The sequence below is a fragment of the Gavialis gangeticus genome, unplaced genomic scaffold, assembly GCF_001723915.1.
Source record: "Gavialis gangeticus isolate Ggan-Ray unplaced genomic scaffold, GavGan_comp1, whole genome shotgun sequence".
Taxonomy (NCBI): domain Eukaryota; kingdom Metazoa; phylum Chordata; order Crocodylia; family Gavialidae; genus Gavialis; species Gavialis gangeticus.
The window spans coordinates 11,408,988-11,428,242 of record NW_017728980.1 but is presented as its reverse complement, the minus strand read 5'-3'; the positions used below and the strand labels follow the sequence as shown (position 1 = coordinate 11,428,242).

Sequence of the window (19,255 nt, the reverse complement as noted above, 5' to 3'; positions counted from 1 at the left end):
CAGCAAAAGAAGACATTTGTCTCTCAGGGGTTATAAATTACTTTTGATCAAGAAAACTGGCAAAAAAGGTTTCCAGGAAAAATGCACAGGCAATAGTTTTTCATTTCTCCTGCAGGAGAACCTACAATGCCTGGGTGTCTTGGGTTTTATGTGCCTTTGGCATGGGTTTTAAGTGCAAGTAAAGGGGCAAGGGTGAGAAGAGCCAAGGCAAACAGGTAACAGGTCCCTCTGTCAGGTTGAGATTCTCCGACTAGTAGAGCATCCAAGACCATGGAGCTTAAATGTGTCTATGGGAGGGAAGAGTGTCATCCTGGTATTTCCTAAGATCAATGTGAACCTATTTACATTCAAACTCCTCTTTGGGGCTCCCAGCATTGAAATGGGTTCCTAGTTAGCTGTCAGCAGCAAAAGCTTTGGATGGGGGAAGCCGTACTGACTGTCTCATCCTTGCCATTACGTGAACTCCCCTCTGAAGTAAACCTGTGTTAAGGTGGGAAGTTGCCCTGTTAGGTTAGTGCATGCTCTGTGGGTCCCAGCAACTCCGAACCGAGTTTGCACGTGGGAAAATGTGCGGGTTTTGAATTCCAGCTTTGGAAACGTACCTTGAGATCAGTAAGGCAGGTTGGACTCTTTTTAGCTCATGCAGTGTCACGTTAACACTTCTTTAACACAGCTGGACCCAAACACAGGAGCCGGGTACTGGAGAATCACAACCAGAATCCTTAAGTCCTGCCTTCTGTTGTATCTGCCTTCAGCGTGGTTGCATGGATATTAACTGAGGGTAGAAGATGGCTTTGCGTTTGAAACCTAATTAAGAGACCCGCTGGGAGACCGGATAGACTCCAGCTCTCTCCTAAAGTTTCAGCTTTGCCATGGTTATAGGTTTAAATGGTTCTGTCTTTCTGTCCCTCTCACAGAACAGGGCTGCCAGTAGCATATTGCATGCTTGTCCTCTGGTTAGATCCTGAGATATTGCTTCTTTTTTTTTTTTACTCTGGGAGTGCCTTTAGGGCAAGTTATTCATATTGCAGATCACAGACGGCATAGTGCCCTTGGAAATGGGGGAGAAGGCTGGTTTTCCGCATGCACTGATTTTGTCTTCCAGTCTCTATTGCCAGCGTCTTTCTCCTTCTGTCTCAGCATATCAGGTTCTGCTCATCATTATAATTGTCTGACCATGGTTTTGTGTTTTGCTCCCTTTTCCCCTTCCCCTCTCCAGTACATCTTTGTGGATGTCTTCATCCAGTACCTCTGGATCACGACTGATTTCTGCAACAGTATTCAGGGCTTCTCTATTCCCTTCAGAGCAGCAGATCTTCTCTTGCACAGCAGGAACCCTAACCTGGTTTTGGGCTTTGATAGATCTCATCCTAACAAACAGGTGAGAAGCTGTAGCCAGATGGGTGTGCCAAGCCATACCGCTTCTGCGGTCTTACTGAGTGCCTAAAATGTTACATACTTGTTTGACTGCTTGCTGTGAGATGTGCTCAGTGCCCATTGCACTGTATCTACTTCCTTCGTCGACAGCTATCAAGAAAGGTTTGATTCAAACTGGCTTCCTGCACCATCCTTCCCTGCAGGCAGGCACGCATCCATCATTTTTCTCATGATTTTTGTGGCATCGAAGGTCTATGGTTACTCTGGTATTAACAATAAGATCTCCCCTTTCCCTAGCCAGGGGAGGTAGGTGCAGCTCTCTCTCTCCATCCCTTACTGTCTTGCAAACATTCATGACCTGAGTCTGGGAGATAGGTAAATACGAGTATCCCCATTTCACAGAGGGAGAAAGAGGCCCACAAAGAGGTTAATAGTCTCACTCAAGACGACACAGCAGTTCAGGGACAGAGCCAGGGCATGAGCCCAGGTGTGCTCATTGTCTGGCCTTTTCTATAGCTACTGGACAACATTCCTTCTCCGGTCCTGCCTATCAAGTTTCATGCAAGAAAGACGGAGGGCAGAGGGGGATTGGCTACAGCTCACCTGAAGGACGGCTCGTGCGTGTCCCATTTCCTTCAGGCACCAGCATGATCTGTAATTTATGTGCTGAGACCTAGCAGGGAGGGTTGGCACTCAGAAACACTAGACTGCCCCATGCTCTGTAGGCCTTACCCTTAGCAGTGGCCGTGAGGTTTATCTCAGAAGGTCACGTACCGGTATCATATAGCGCTGTGTTTTGCTGTCTCCCTGGCCATAACTGTGTGATGGTTTCTGCACCCTGGACTAGAGCGTGCATGCGCGTGCTTCACCGCTACGCAGCCCTAATTAGCCAGAACATCCCCTTTTAAATATTTAAATCTGTTTGCTCTCTCAGGCAGCTAGGAGGGAAGATGTTTTATTTTTACAAATGGTTCCCCCCTGTCCTCCCCTCCCTTTGCATCCTATAATCCTCTGAGACTGCATCAATAGTAACTCACAGCAGAAGGCTGCCAGCAAAGGCAGGAATGACCTTTGGATCATTTAACATGGGTTTGTGGCTTTGCATTTGGCCTTGCCGTGCAGATTGCTTTTGGCTGCAGGTAGAGGAGAATGCTTTTATACAACTGTGCAGCTAGAGCATTTAACGTTTTGACATGTCTTTTTAAGCTAGAGCCCCACCCCAAATGCATAAATTATAAGTAAGTAAAGACATGCATCTGCAAAGTACATAAATAACCAATGCTGTTTTACAGCCTAATCAGCGAGCCACCGCAGGCTGGATTATTTGTTATACTCTCTGAGAGGCGCAGTGTGAAGGGCATAGACCAGGCATGGGAAAAACAGAATTTTATATCACCTTTGTGCTGTCCTGAGCAACTTTGCTCCTGCTGCTGTGGGGCAAAGTGACTCCTGGCTTAATTCAGAGCTGCCCCAAAGGCTGTTTTGGTTTAGAGGAACTTGCTCAGGTCTATCTCAGGGCTGGACTGCAGATCACAGCCATATACTGCTGAATCGTATGACTTTTGCTGCTTCTGTGCTTGACATATCTCCTTCTTCCCCTGACATTCAGCACCTACCAGGTTTTGCATATGTCAGCTCTACGCTGCTTCTGCGCTGGTTGGTTCTCCCCTGTCCTTTGCCATTCACTTGCAGCCCTTACATCTCACTGGGGAGACCTGTGTGGTTTCGAATTAGCTCCTGTCTTTCTCCAGCTTTTGCTTGCTTTTGATGCCAGGCTAGGTGATAATGCAGACAGAGCTGATCGGGGGGTTAGATCAGTCGGCTGGGAGTCAGCACCTCTGGGGTCCTCTTCCTTGTTTTGCAGCTGACTGGCTGCTTGACTTTGGGAGCTCAGACAGGGATAATACTTCCCTTCTCTGCAAGGCCTTAAATTAACCTTTGCTGAAGCGTTTTGATACCTGCAGTAGGAAGGAGCCAGGGAAGAAAAGGTGAGCCTGACCATGATTATTGAAGGATTAAATGCTTCTATTTCTGAAATGGAAAAAAAATCAAGGCTACGGCCCAGGTATCTTTCCTTGCAAGAACAATCAGACATGCCATTCTGGTAAGCTTGGGCTGAGAGAGGGCGGTAGCCAGTCCATAATCACTGAACAGTGCACTGTTACAGCCATGTACCACTCATTCAGAGCCAAAGAGCTTAATCCTTCACTCTCTGTGCACCTAACGATGCTGCTAATGGGCACCAGTGATGCATTTATAAGCTATGCTTGATCTTCTTATGACCACTAAACTTTTTTGAGCCAGCTGAATCTTGGAGCTGAAAAGTCGCCAGCCTCTTGTACATCCTAGGTGAAGGCATGTAATTATGAAAATTTAAGTGTCAGCATGATTCTGGGTATTGTAACAGAAACAGAGAGCAGAGCTTTCTCCTAGCCCAGATGCTTTAGTCATAGTTTTACCCTTCCATGTATCAGGAGAGATTATTCCTAATTCTGGCTCAGTGCCCACAACGGCAGGGATGCAGGCAGGAGCACACGATCGTTTTAGGGTGGGACTAAGAGCGTAGCCGTTTGATGTGGCAGGTGACTCTTGTACATACCCTGCAGCACCAAGCCAGTGGAGCATTTCTGCTTATGGCAGCAAATGGATGCTGGGAAGATGGGGGTGCGGCACCTGGAGTTTGTCTACACAGCTTGTGCACCACACCGGGGACCGTCCCACCTGCTTCACCCTGCACCCCGCTTACCTGAGCCCCAAAATTAGGCTTAGCATGGTCTTGAATGGCTCTTTGGCTCTGCATTGGGTACGCTTCCTGCCATGGTCTCAGGGGACCACTCGCAGCCAGCTGCACTACCTAATTTCCTGGCTGCCGTGTGCAGTCGGCTCAGCCAGTGGGAGGGGCGTGCTCCTGGCAGCAGACCCAGGTGCAGCAGGGAGGCAGAGCAGACATGTCCTTCAAGCCCGACTACAGGCCCACACCTCAACCATGTTCATAGCTTGCTGTTTGACCACGGGGCTGGCAGATTTCCAGCATTTAACCCTTCAGTTTGACACATTTTGGAAACGAGAGCTGCAATGTGTGAGACTCACTTGTATCTCTGACATTTTGTATTGCAGCTTTGGAAATCAGACGATTTTGGTCAGACCTGGATAATGATTCAGGAGCATGTGAAATCTTTCTCTTGGTATGTACTGCACCGCTGTCACACTGGCACATTTTGTTCTTCCTCTCTCTCCTCACTTCTCCTCCCATCCTTTGCCGAGGACTTGAGCACAGATGTGGGCAGATATCAAGGTGTAAAGCTGTGCTTTAACATTCCCTTCTAAAGTTCGGTCTGTAGCAAGTGGATCTCATAGTTGTTAAACAGGAAGAGCTGATCACGGGGGCTTGGTGCAGAAGTGGGTCGGCAGAAAGCTACCGGTACTTTGAGCTTCTTTACCTTGGTGCGTACAGTGCTGGGGTCCTGACAGCTGTCACCAGCCTAAACAGTGTGAAGCTGAATCAGTGTTAGCAGATCTGCTCAGGCAAAATATGAGAGTGGCAAGTACTTTTCATTTGTATTTGTGTTGTTTGCACCCTCTGTGGTTGTTTTGTACTCTGGAGTTGGGGGGCACTGCACCACTTCTAAAACTTACTGTTCAGTAAGATTTCATAGTGATTTTATGCACAGATAAGGTGTACTGGCCAAAACAGAACGTTTTTGGGAGGTCTCTAAACTTGCTGTCTGATTTCTGGTGGACGCTGTGCTTTTTTCCACTTTCTGGCTTAAGTGATCATTTAGTCTTGATGTGCAATGTTAAACAGCTTCTGCACAACATCGGTATCAGGATTTTCTGTGGGGATCTCAGGGAGGAGTTGCTCTAAATTTTAAAAGGTCTTTCATTCAAAGACCCTGATTTTACCTCTGTTAAAGTTGGTGCTCAAACTCCCGTTGACATCAGTGGTACCGAACAGAAGAAAGGCCCTTGAGGTCCAATGTGCATCCATGTCATGACCTCAGTTGGGAGTGAACCCTACATCAGACCCAGATTCTTCTTCTCACCGTGAGATGGGCCAAAGCCCCCGGGCTCACCGTGTGCCATCATGATGTTCAAAACTCCAGTCCAGATTGTGGAGTTTGAACCCATCTCTTGTTAAATGACTTTGTTTGAAATGACTGGTGCAATCTGAATAGCTAAGTGAGATGAAAAACTGACATACCATTTCTTTTTCCTCCCTCCCCAAGGGGCGTTGAGCCTTATGATAAGCCAAATACAGTTTACATAGAACGGCATGAACCTTCAGGGTCTTCAACTATCATTCGCAGCACAGATTTCTTTCAAACCAGGGAAAATAAAGAAATCATCCTGGAAGAAGTGGAAGACTTCCAGTTCAGGGACAAGTATCTCTTTGCCACAAAGACAGTGGTAAGTAACATGTAAGCAAGTCACCAGGTGGGTCAATAGCTTATACTTCAAGTGCCTGCTCTAGAACTCTTTAAAGTCAATGGGAAAGACTTCAGTTGACTTTGACAGTACACCAATGGACAATAGTTAGTCAAGCTTCATCAGTGATGTAACGAAAACAAGGGAATGTTCTTGGACCTGAAGGCAAAACATTTAATGTTTCATCAGCCTATTGACAGACTCAGAAAGAAGAGTGAGCTGGAGTTAGTGACCTTGGCTTAATGCTGTTTAGGGCCTGACAATGTAAATGCTAACAAGAGGGTCTTAAATACAACCCCCCCCCAAAAACAGTAGATTAATACATGAGTACCATGGACATGCCAGCCAGGACCTTTGCTCAGTGCTGGGACTTGGAGTGAGAAGTCTGCAAAGTTGAAATGGTGCATCTAAATCCAGATATTTGCAGACTTTACATTTACTTGGTCACAAAAGCATCATCGTGGTTTGTGGACAAGCAAACTGTTTGGATAGACCATTCTTGATTTGGTGCAGTTGGCTTGACACCTCAGCTTAGCACAGGTGAGCTAGAATGGCTGGATGGCTCCTGCGGTGGGATGCTACCAAGTCTGCTGCACAAGCCAACAGTAACCCTCCTCCTTACCTCCTCTCGGAGGTGTGGTGTCTTGCTACCGCTCCTGAGGTGTAAGTTTGAGCCTTGCTTTGGATTCATGCTGATGCCTACTCTTAGCTGACATTGGATTCATGCTGATGCCTACTCTTAGCTGACATAGCTGTAAATGGGAGCCTGGGCTTTTGGGCTGGGAGGTCAGCTAGAAGTGAGTGCAGCTCCATCTCTCACATGTGTGTTGTCAGGTGTGCTAGTCTGACAGGCCTTCCAGGCTCAGGAGAACCATAACTGACTGACCTCTTCACAGTGCAGGGCTGAAATGAGATTGGATGGGAACAGTGGCATTTTCCTATATTGATTTGATTTAAGCAAGGCAGAAACGGGTCAGTCTCTGAAGTCCCAGAGCTCTGGGAGAAGAGCCCAGCTGCCAGCCAGCCAAAGGACAGAAGTTAACTTCTGGTGCTGGGGGAAGATGATGCCTATTTGCAATAGTTCAGTTCATAAATCATAAAAATGAGGGTTGGAAGGGACCTCAGGAGGTCACATCTAGTCCAACGCCCGGCTCAAAGCAGGACCAGCCCCAACTAGATCATCAGGAGGATACTTGTCAACTTGAACTTTTCTTTCCTTTAAAGAGGACAAACCTGCTATTTTTGTAGCATCCCCCTTTCACCAAGACACTTTTAACAAGCAAAGCAGCTCACAGTCGCATTGTAGTGGGTCCTTCCCCAAAGCTGCTTCCTGTGTGAATGCCACAGCAGCGAGTAGTAAGCATCTTTACCGTTGACACCCGCACAGTGCCTTTATCATGCAGTCATGTCTAAAGCAAACAGGAAAATTGTTTGAAGGACTGTTTTGATTGCTAAAAAATACCCTGCACAAGAATGGAAAGCTACCGCATTTTGGGGTATGTAGGCCTGGCATTTGGGCCCGATATTACTGGGATTCAGCCCACAATGAGTTGAGAGAATCAGAATACTCTGTCTAGTTTTTGTATTGGCATAACGAAAAGCATAGTGACTGCATACTGCTTTATGGAGAAATAATCCAACAGGAGGACTCCAGTTTGCTTTCCAGTTCTCCTGTGAGATCCACTATTGGTCCATTACATTCTCTACTGGTGATTCTTGTACATTATCTCCGAACCTGTAGTGTCTGAGCACCTTGTCATCTTCAAGCTGTTTGCTCTCACAACACTGGTGCATGGGAAGGGGATGGTTTCCAGTCCTCTTGGCTACACAGTTGTAACAGTCTTTAGACTCATGAGCAAATAGGAAAATGTGTTGTTTTTTTTTAACGTGAGCCAAAATATTGAAATTGGAACCGTGAAGGTTGCAGTTTTGCTGGTCTGACGCATTCCAAATTCATGAGGCAAGTTGCAAAAGTTTTGAGATTTTAAAAAACGCAGTAGATTTTGGGATTCATTTGATTTTTTTTTTGATTTTGGAGGGGAGTTGGTGACACTGAGCTAAGCATCTACATCCATGCTTATGCGCTTCTCTTACAGCGATACAAAGCCCCCTTGACTACTGTTAAATCCCGTGGCCGCCTGTTTTGGAACCTAAATATAGACTGAGGTGTCTGACATCGGGGTGCTGTATTCAGACATCCTGAATGTGATTTTTCTTAACTTGATGCCTGTCCATGTTAAACTTATCCCAAGCAGGCAAATATCTAAACTAAAGCATAGCTAATGTGCAAGAGGAGAGCTATGGAAAAAGAATCACATTAATGTCTGCCTGTATGGGAGGATGATGAGAGGTGAACATTAGTATTGGTCAACACAGTTGATCACCAGAGAGTTGGGAGATCTCCAGATTGCAAAATAGCAATAAGGACAGTGACATATTGACTCCAGACTTGACATTGAGTATTTAAAGGGACCACAGCTTTCTTTCCTGTAAAGGACAGGGAAATTCAAAATAGGTTTTAAGTTAGATCTACCTGGTGTATGCATCTAAGGCATCTTCTGGGTAAATACTGACTTTTTGCAGGGCAAGCAGAAAAGTATAGTGTTGCCAGTTTTCCATGTTAGCAATAAAGACTCCCACATATGCTAGGGTGAGGGCATAGCGGTTTCACGTTTCACATTTGCAGAGAACGGTGTTAAGCCATAACTGTTTTTTTTAGAGTCCATTTTGTTGGAAGTCCTATCAAATTACTCCATCAAGCAGGTCTTTGCCTACTTTACTACCATGCTTTTTGTTAAGTTTCATCTGTTCAGCTTTTCATCTGTATTACAGACAATTATGAATTTAGACATAAAAGAGAGTCCTGACATGTTCCTCCCTGCCCTTCCTCCCAGCATTTCTTGGGTGGCCAGCAGCAGTCTTCAGTTCAGCTGTGGGTCTCCTTCAACCGCAAGCCAATGCAAGCTGCACAGTTTGTAACCAGGCATCCGATTAAGGTAAATGGGAACTCTTTATTCATCCTTCCTCCATAGATATCTAAGGGATTGCAACAGCATTTCTGCTTCGACCTAAACACTGCAGTAGTTAGCTTGGTAGTAAAATCAGTTCTGAACAGTTTGTCCTTTCTCATGTTTGGCATAGAAGAGAAGCTGATAGCAATGATGTCCATTGGGAAAAACAGGATTGCAAACCAGAATCAAATCACTTGTGCCCATGAGTCCTTGCAAAATCAGGCCCTTTTTTCATTCTAAGTAGCAAAATGTTGATGGGCTTTTTATTAGGCACAATTTTTACCTGTTTTTAAATTAGCGTAAACCTGCAAGGCTCTGTCTCTTGGATTCAGGATTGTGAGAGCATTGCTGTGCGTCCCAAGAAATTGGTTTCCATGTGTGGGGAACACAAGATTATTTGCATTGTACTTAAAAGCCTCAATTGCAGCTAGCCAAGTGTGGATGTAAGAGTCTTCTCTTCCCAGATGCAGGCACTTAGCATAATAGTCCTTGCAATTGCAGGAAGAGGAAAAATGTCCTCTGCCAGTACCAGCCTGGATTCCAGCCTCCCCACGGGAGATGGTGGTAGGTTAGGACTGTGCTGCATCCACCTTGTTCACGAGCCTATGGCAGGGGGTGGCAGCATAGTGGGAGAGCTGACATGCTGTTGGCTGTGGCAGTGTGCATGGTTTCTCCTCCTACTGGGGAGCAATTGGGCCCACTGTGGCATCCTGCTTCCAAGATCTTCCCTTTGGGCAGAGCAAGAGCTGTGCCACACTGAAGACAGGGCTACTTCTTTCACAGCACAGGCCAGCTAGTGCTTTTCCTTTTGCTGCTGCAGCAGTGAGCTCTAGGGAGTGACTGAAGTTTCAAAGAGCTTGGGGATATTATCCTACTAAATCCAGCCTCCAGTGATACCACTGCTTCCCAAAGCTAGAGTGAGTACAAGAGAGCTGGGGTGCCTTAGTATTTTGGTGAGAACTAGGTAGACACTCAACACTTGGCAAACACGTTTACTGCCTTTAGGAGGTCGCCGTCTCACGCCGATCCAGACATACGGATCAGGCAGAGGCAGGGCTCGGTGGGTTGGAGAGAGCTGGATGAGTTCTCCCATTGTTGCAGTGCTAATCTTTTTTTTTGGCCTGCTCCACGGAGGAGCAGCTCTTTGAGGGTGGATTTGGAGGCAAAACTCACTTGCGCAAAAAGCGGAGGTTCGGCATTCATCTGCCAAGTGGAGAAGCCGAACATGGGTGGAGGGAGGATTGGCTTCCAGGCGTCTGAGAGGAAATAACAAATGCTTGAGACTTGGGGAAAGAAACACAGAGATTTAAAAGGAAAAAAAAGGCTGGGGGGGAGGACAAACATGGAGCGGTAAGCTAAACGAACGTCGTTTGTGTTGTTTGCGTCCCTCAGGAGTACTACATTGCCGACGCATCCGAGGACCAGGTGTTTGTGTGCGTCAGCCACAGTAACAACCGCACCAACCTGTACATCTCAGAAGCAGAAGGACTGAGGTTTTCACTGTCTTTAGAGAACGTGCTGTACTATAGCCCCGGAGGAGCAGGCAGCGATACCCTGGTCAGGTAAGGACAGGCTGGCTAATGACAGCAGGCGCAGCGGCTGGGTGGCTTGGGGCATCTACCATGGGTTACACTGGGAATTTCATGGCAAGGTTGCTGTGCGGAGGGGAAACCCAACGACGCCAACTCATAGACAGTTATAGAAAGCTTCAGCTCACGTTGCAAACATATTCAACTCCACAGCGCCCTGGAGTAGATGAGCATCAACCCCGTTTTGCAGGTGAGGGAGAGTTGTTTAGCGATTCATTTTAGCTTGCAGAGCCAGTCAGTAGAGGAGCTGGGGTTAGGATTGAACCATGAAACCAAGTTCCTGCATGCGTCTCTGTCGATAGCGAAGGGGTAAAGCAAAATGTGCCAGTGGAGGATTAGTACGACTGCCTCTGAGGAGTCGACACCATGAAGCACATCATGGAGCTGGGTGCTCGATTGTCAAACATACCTATCCCCTCTCATCAGAGAGTTCAAAGGTACATGGCCACCTTGGCAGCCGTCTCTCCAGTGTGTTGTCTTTCATGCTGCGTTTGATTTGGGTGTTTTTGTGGGCAGAGAGTGATCCTGGATTTTAAAAGTACCTCCCTGGTGCTCCGTGGCAGTTAAAAGCAGACGTCACAGGCTTGCATTTCTTGGCAGGTATTTTGCCAACGAGCCTTTTGCAGACTTCCACCGAGTTGAAGGTGTGAGGGGCGTGTACATCACCACGCTGATAAACGGCTCCTTCAGCGAAGAGAACATGAGGTCCGTCATCACCTTTGACAAAGGGGGGACCTGGGAGTTTCTGCAGGCCCCGGCATACACGCGCTACGGAGAAAAAATCAACTGCGAGGTAACAAGCAAGCAGAACCGGGTCATTCGACCCCACTGTCTTTCCTGCCCAAGTGCAGCGGGGCTGGATCTGATGATCTCAGGAGGGCCCTTCCGGCCCCTAACTTCTGTGAATCTGGGAGTGGCATAACCTCTTGTTCCCTACCTTGGGAATCACCATGAAACCCTGACCACTTTTATTGCAGAGTCTGAACCTTTGTCAGTCCCTACAGGGCTGCCTGTGGCTGAGCTCTGGTGGTAAAATGAAACTTTTAAGCAGAAAGGGTGGAGATCAGGGTGGAGCAGCCCATAATAGCAAAAGTCACATGGGAGTTTGGGAGCTGAGACCTCAGTGTGGTGCATTTGCAGGCAAGCATCAGTTCAGTGTCCTCTAGGACCCTGCTGAAAGGTTGGGTAAGTGCTGAGATGAAAGCTCATCCACTCTTTCCCCAGCCAGCGTGTTTCAGTCGATTCTTGGACAAGCTCTTCTCTTCCCCTTGTGAAGAGCATGGGTGCCAGCTGCAGAAAAGGCTATGAAAGGAGTGTGAGGATGGACCAGTTTGAAGACATCCCAGGTGAACTCTTGGCCCCACTGAAATCAGTGACCAAACTCCTCCTGACTTCAGTAGGGAAACTGAATGCAGGGCTACCTTCTTCAGGGATATGTGGAATGGAGGAAGAGCATGTAAAGAGCATCCTTTCCCCATCTCCTCGCTACCTTGGTCCCCTACTGATGTCACTGCCAGTTTTAGCTACCCAGATGAGGGTGAGGTATTCACCTGCACCAGCAGCACACAGCAGAGAGGACTGGGTGCTGAAACACAGCAGACCAGACATGGTACTTGGATCTCTTGTGTCCTAGTCGACTGCGAAACCCCAGAGCAGTCTCTTGCTGCAGGGACCCAGCTCTCCCAGTGGAGAGGAAGCACAGTCCAGTAATGAAAGTCAGAGTCTTGCTGGGTGCTCTTGGGCAAGTCACTTCCTCTCTCCAGGCTTCAGGTTCTTCCTCTTTGTAAAAAGAGGATAATTCATCCCAGCGTGGGTTTTTACACATGCTCATATTTTCGGAGCGTCTCGCAGCAGCACATTAAGCAGTGTAACCAACATCTGCCATGTGCTTATTCTCTCGTCCTCCTCAGAGAAGGAGAAATGTGTTCAGCGGAGGGCTTTTATGGAGTTTCTGGTTGAAATAATGCTTGCACGCACACATGCTGCCGTGTATTTGAGCTGTGATAAGGTTAAAAGAAATGCAGCTTGCACTTGCAAAGGAAGGTGATGCGGTTTATTATGGTCCTTTGTTCTGGTGAGGGTTGGTTCTAGGGTCTCGGGCCAGCCCTTGAGGAAGCTGTCTTCTGCCTAAGCAAGCATTGTCCGTATTACAGGGAGTTGCACTGGGTTAGAGGAGTGGAGCTGTCTGCCTGTGCCTTCACCTTGGGGTTGTAGGTGGTCATTGAGACCCTGCTGCATCCAGTTCATTGAGAGTCATGGAGATGAAGTTTGCAGCCTTAAATTTGACTAGATATTGTCTGGAAAGCCAGGGCAGGGCATAGAGCACAGGTTTGCATGTATGGGGAGCCAATTTTGCTGAGGCAGCATGCGACAGAGTTGGGTACCAGCTGGAATTGTAAGTTTTGCTGGTGTACGTTGCCTGAAGTGACAAAGGCACGAAGGTTTTCATCCCTTCTGGGGTCATGGAGACCCTGGATTCACTAATGTTTTGAGGCACGTCAAAAGCCTTTCATAATCGCAATTGCGTTTTGCTCTTCTAGTTTTCCCAGGGCTGCTCTCTTCACCTGGCCCAGAGACTGAGCCAGCTGCTTAACTTCCAGCTACGCAGAATGCCCATCCTCTCCAAAGAGTCTGCTCCAGGACTGATCATTGCTACAGGTATGGTCTTCTTAAGGGCCTGATCCGGTGAGGAGCTTTGTCTGCTGACTAGAGGGTGCAAAGTATTTTTAAGTGGTATTTAGCCCTTACCTGTATTGACAATATTGAGTATATTAAAAATGCAATTAAAATGTGTGTTTTGCAGTCCCCTTTGCTCCGCTTACCTGCTACTGTTATTGCTGCGTATAAATTTGGGTGTGTTATTGTTCAAAGTAGAAACACTTCACACTTTATTCTCTTCCTCCCTCCCTCTCACAATCAACCCAAAGGTTTGTTTAAAGGCTTATAGACACTAATACTTGACTCACGTATCACTTTATTATAGAAACCTCGTTATGTGGGATATTTGGAATGCAAAGAGTAGGTTTCATCTGATCATACGTCTTTTATACTTTTTGTGTTTTCCCTGATTCTTTTTAAAACTTGCAATAATCCTATTAATTCGTTACTTAAAAGCACCTGATTAACAGTGTGGAAACCTAACTCTCCAACGCTGGCAAATAACAATAGTTTAATGGTGGTGGTTTCATTTTAAGTAACCCAGTTGGATATGTCAAGAAGAATTACGTTCTCATTCTCTTAGGGTCAGTTGGCAGGAACATGGCGAGCAAGACAAACGTCTATGTTTCAAGCAGTGCTGGAGCAAGGTGGAGAGAGGTAAGGATGCTATTTTCATTAAACCAGCATGACAACGTAGCCAAAAAGGTATATTTTTGGGGTGAGGGGAAGCATAGCACTGGTATATGACTATTATATATGCTGTATTAAGTTTTAAAGGTGACCTGCACATACTGAATATGCTCACACATGTGCAGATTAGGGAGTTTAAGTTAAATACCCCAAATACCCCAGAAGCAAAGTTTAAAAGAGCTTTTAGCATATGACAAATGTTTCCAGGTTCCACTCCCGTACTCAGAAATCAATATCCAGTCTGACAGATGCTGCTGTGTGAGCTATTGTGGTCATCTCATTTCAACTGTAAAAGGGCTTGGAACAGTAAAAGCAAGAAAAGGGCCCGTTTTAATTTCTTTACTGCAGAGTTCTCCAAAATGTTTGTCAAGTCTGCACAACACGTGGGCATAGCGTTGATATGCAGCGCGTTCACATTTGTTAAAGCAAAATGCCCAAACGAAAGATTTGCAGATTGGAGCAATCGGTGGAATGGGAAACTGGCACGTTGCTCGCCGCTAGCGATTGCTGTGGTTGAAACTTCAAAAGCAGCAGGGCACAGGCGGGTGCATTGAGGCAAGAGGGTTGGAAAGGTTGGTCTTGTGGGTAAAGCATTGGATTCAAACACAAGAGCACTGTGTTCATTTCCCAGCTGTACCACAGACTCCTGCAACACATCACTTAATCAGGAGAGATTACAACTTTGTCCTGTACCTGGCAAGCAACGGCGATGCCATTGCCTGTATTTTCTTTGCTCCTCTACGCTGTAAGCTTCTTTGTGGGACAAACAGGGACTGTATGTCCCTGTTTGCCTGCACAGGGCCTTGATCTGTTGAGCACGGCTGTGTACTTGTGTAATACATAAATCAATACAATAATAATAGCACAGATTGGGACATCACTGAGCGAGTGCTGTCACTGGGAGAGGGAGAGGGAGAGGGAGGGGGGCTTGGGGAAACAGAATCAAATCAAAAGTTGGGGGGAGTAGTAGATAAGCTGGAGGACAGGATTCAGTGACCTCGACAAATTGGAGGATTGGGCCAAAAGAAATCTCATGAGGTTCAACAAGGACAAGTGCAAAGTCCTGCACTTGGGACAGAGCAATCCCATGCACCGGTACAGGCTGGGGGCTGACTGGGTGGGCGGCAGCTCTGCGGAAAAGGACCTGGGGGTGACAGTGGACAAGAAGCCGAATATGAGCCAGCAGTGCGCCCTTGTTGCCAAGAAGGCTACCGGCATCCTGGGCTGCATTGGTAGGAGTGTTGCCAGCAGATCAAGAGAAATGATTATTCCCCTTTGTTCAGCACTGATGAGGCCACATCTGGAGTCCAGTGTCCAGGTTTGGGCCCCCCACTACAGAAGGGACATGGACAAGTTGGAGAGAGTCCAGCAGAGGGCAACAAAAATGGTTAGGGGGCTGGGGGACATGACTTGTGGGGGGAGGCTGAGGGAACTGGGCTTATTTAGAAGAGAAGACAGAGGGGATTAATAGCAGCCTTCAGCTACTTGAAGGGAGGTTGCAAAGTGGCTGGAGCTGGACTGTTCTCAGTGGTGGCAGATGACAGAACAAGGAGCAATGGACTCATGTTGCAGCAAGGGCAGTTTAGGTTAGATATTAGGAGAAAATCTTCTTACTAGAAGGGAAGTAAAATACTGGAAGAGGTTACCCAGACAGGTGGTAGACTCTCCATCCTTGGAGGTTTTTAAGACCCTGCTAGATAAAGCCTTGGCTGGGATGATCTAGTTAGGGATAGTCCTGCTTGGAGCAGGGGGTTGGACTAGATGTGACCTCCTGAGCTCCCTTCCCACCCTCATTTCCTAGGATTTGATGGTTCTTAATGTACATTCCTCTTATTCTCAGTGTCACTTTGACCCGAGTTATCGCAGGCAGCTGGCAGGCTGTGCTGTAACCGGTCAATTTAGCTGTTTATTTAAGGATGGTATATTTGAGGCTTGTGGACAAATCTCAGACAAACCCCAGCATTTTCTGCCCACATGAGTGCCTGAAAGCCCTTTGGCTTCTTCGATTGGAACGGGACGTCGCTCTCAGTTGACGAGAGTTGGATGCTGCTCGCAAAGTGGGTGTCCTGGTCTGTGGCAGAGTTTGTGGTCTGCCTGAACAGTCTGCTGTTAGTGTAGTATGGGGTTTCAACATCTGTAAGCTGTTTAAAATCCTGTGAATAAAACTGCCTCCTTTTCCTCCCAGTAAGTGGTGCATGGTTTGCTTAACATCTGGGCAGCCGGGACAGTGATGGGAACAGGCCGCTGGTTTCCTTGTTGCCAACATACAGTCTTATGCAGAGGATGGCTGTCCTTGAGAGAGTCATCATATCAGGGAAGCAACTAGGGAGCTGAGTTTCTTTCCAAGGGAGCACTGTGAAAAACCTAAAAGTGTTGATTATTTAAAAAAAAAAAAGAGATAGGCACATACGCTCTTCATGCTGGGCCGTCACATTGCACTCCTTGCAAATACACAAGACTAGACTGGGCAGGGGAGGGAGCTGCAGTGTCCCCGGCTGGACCCCAGCTTCTCAGTTATTCAGTGCAATTGTGCAACTCTTCCTCTTTCTGCAGTGAGGTGATGCCAAGGACGGGAGGGGAGTGGGGGGGCGGGGAATGACCGAGCATTTTAATTTTGTGTCTGCGTGACAGCAGTTCAGCTTCTGCCTCTCTGTTCTGGCAAGCAGCTGTGTGAAAGCAGGCTGGAAGGCTTACTGGTGTCCCCAGTCCTGATACTGTTTCCTGAAGAGGAAAACAAGCAAATATTCAGAGAATGCCCCTTGCAAACAAGTCCCCAAGTGTGCTGGAGCATACCGAAGGCACAGTCAAATATGCACTTGGTTTGTTTTCATACCAAACTGGCTTCAGCTCTCTGGATAGGAAGGGAAGATGCATCTATGGTTTTGGTCGGTAAATAGAGCTGTGAGTGGGTGTGAAATATGACAGTTCTTCTGTGGGCAGAAGTGTGAACTGTCTCTTGGGTCTTTTTTTGCATGTCCCAGCATTGCTTACATTTAAATTTTGATGAAGTCTTGCAGGCTCAAAAAGAAACTCAGCTGCAATCTTTTTTGAAAATCAGCAAGTCTCTGCTTCATATCTGCCAAGCTGTCTAGGCTTTGGGGCTTGATTCTCCGTGTTTACAGCCAAGTCAATGAGAGGAGAAGCAGCGGCTGGGGTGCAGTTCTGCTCTTGGTTCCAGCTGTGTAAAGTCAGAGTGATACTGCTGACCTGGCACCAGACCTTGGCCCATAAACACTTGAGTCCCCAGTGGTCCCTGATACTGGGCTCAGCTCAGCAGGCCTGGAAGTCAGCAGGGGTCAGGCGTTATCTCTTACAAAGCTGTGTCCTAACAAGGGTTTTCTCCTGCAAAGCTTTGTTGAGACTCCAGTGTAACCTAAGCCTAGGCTTAATATTAAGCACGTGGTATGTACTTGGAAGACTTGGGACCCTTTGGGGCTATATCTTATGGTCGATGTGACGCTTTATAATCCCATCTCCTGGCAACCACAACCCTCTTTAATTGATGTTCTCCCTCTATGCTTGCTTCCTTTTTCAGGCACTCTCTGGACCCCATTATTATACATGGGGGGACCACGGTGGCATTCTTGTGGCAATAACAGAGGGCACAGAGACAGACCAGCTCAAGTAAGTTACTCAAGCCTGGCATCTGTTGACTGAGATGAGAGAACGTGCAAGAGATCTGAGCTCAAGAAAACAAGTGCATCATGTTAAGTAACCCCTTAGTTTTGTCTTGATAACTCACCCGTTAACTTCTCCCCTGTCCCTTATTTTAAATTCTTGGGAGAAATTTCTCACTGGGAGAACAGGAATAAGCTGTGGTGCCCGAGAGATGTTCTTCGGTGCGGGTGTTCTTTGCATCGCCTGTCTTTGTACATACGCGGACCCGGTTGTTACTGGCGTGGTGCGCTTTACCGACATGAATGGCTTTCTTCACAGTACCTCTGTGGAGCATTATCCCCCATTGTACAGAGGGGACTGAGACAGACAGGACGTTCATACAGGAATCTGTGGCAGGGCCAGGAGGTGCAAGCAGGTCACTGAGTCCCAGTTTATCCTCAAGAACATCCTTTCACTTCTCATTTTGTGCCAGTGCAGTATCAGCAGAGCTGAGCCCTTGTCACCGAGTGCAGTGGCAGAGGAGTTGCAGGCAGCAGAAGACCTCGTGTAGCCAAATCTTCTGTTAGACTCAGCGTTGCTCACACCACAACTGAACGTCTGCTTGTAATTTAGTACCGGTGTTTTATAAACAGCCACCCCCCTGCCTCTTACAGAAACAGCAGCAAATTTTACCAGAACCTGTGGCATTTGATATTTATCCTGGAGTTTCTCATCTAGAATAACAGACAACGAGGGCTGGAAGGGACCTTAGGAGGTCACATCTAGTCCAACCCCCTGTAGGACCATCCCCAACTAGATCATCCCAGCCAAGGCTTTGTCTATCCGGGTCTTAAAAACCTCCAAGGGTGAAGATCCCACAACCTCTCTGGGTAGCTTATTCCAGTGCTTTACTACCCTCCTTGTGAAAGAGTTTTTCCTAATATCTAACCTAAACTATGTGTCCACTCCAGCCTCAGTTTATCCTGTGGCAGTGAGTTCCCTGGGCTTCTTATCTAATTGTATAACCTGAATAATATCACTTGTCTCTTGCACCCAGAATGGTGCTCGTTCTGCTTCATCACACTGTCCATGACTGCACCATATACTTTGCCATGAATACCATTTATTAACCATTAATCCCAGGCCCTGATTAACATCATTTATTGCAGCACGTGGTTCTTTGGCAGCTATGTGTTCCCTGTTCGTTCTATCCAAGTTGTGTATTCTCTTCCTTTCGCTCTCTGGCACAAAACTTTTCCCTTTCAGTTCTCAGTTTCTCCATACCCCTGGCTGATCGCTGGCTCTCTCCCCGGTTTCTGGGATCCCATCCTTGTCCGCTGGATTGTCAGTCACCTTTCATGATACTTACAGCAGCAACTCAGCTGATTTTCAGTGTGTTGCCTCACTCACTTCCCCACTAATCACACCCAGCCCTGCACTGTTGTGAGCGCAATGTGCATGGCAAAGAATGGCTTTTTCTCTGGTTTTCTAAGATCCGTGCTCCTGCTGAGCCTATATCATTACTTTGGCTCATTTACAAGCTTAAGAACTTGAAACCACTTGCACCCATATGTGGTATAGGATTCACCAGCATGACTTTGCTGAATTAGGCCTGCAGCTGACTAAATAATGGTGGAAAATTGCAAAGAGCTTTGGATTGCTGGGGGAAAAGACTCCTGGGCCATGTCTACATGAGCAGGGGCGTGCATTTGTAGCAGCACAAATAGTAGCTGCACAAATTTGTGCTGCTACTGTGTGCCACGGTGCATGCTCCTGCTTGTGTGGTTTGCAGCGGGACACATTGTGCCACTGCTCCATGTACTGTGTGTGTGTGTGTGTGTGTTTTTTTTAATATTAGTCTTAAAGCCTTTAGAGTTTTTTTGGGCATAAGTGATTCTTTCAACAAAA

At 47.1% G+C, this 19,255-nt stretch overlaps 1 protein-coding gene across 2 annotated transcripts in view; it reads left to right on the top strand.

The window, feature by feature from the left end:
- SORL1 (sortilin related receptor 1) overlaps positions 1–19,255 on the top strand; it is a 98,416-nt gene that overhangs the window by 22,439 nt on the left and 56,722 nt on the right. For both annotated transcript variants that reach the window (XM_019509976.1, XM_019509969.1), the window contains exons 4-12: positions 1,220–1,381; positions 4,495–4,562; positions 5,604–5,784; positions 8,697–8,798; positions 10,206–10,375; positions 11,003–11,195; positions 12,943–13,060; positions 13,644–13,717; positions 17,286–17,374. In XM_019509976.1, the coding sequence (XP_019365521.1) occupies positions 1,220–1,381; positions 4,495–4,562; positions 5,604–5,784; positions 8,697–8,798; positions 10,206–10,375; positions 11,003–11,195; positions 12,943–13,060; positions 13,644–13,717; positions 17,286–17,374 (1,157 nt within the window). The remainder of the gene's footprint in view (positions 1–1,219; positions 1,382–4,494; positions 4,563–5,603; positions 5,785–8,696; positions 8,799–10,205; positions 10,376–11,002; positions 11,196–12,942; positions 13,061–13,643; positions 13,718–17,285; positions 17,375–19,255) is intronic.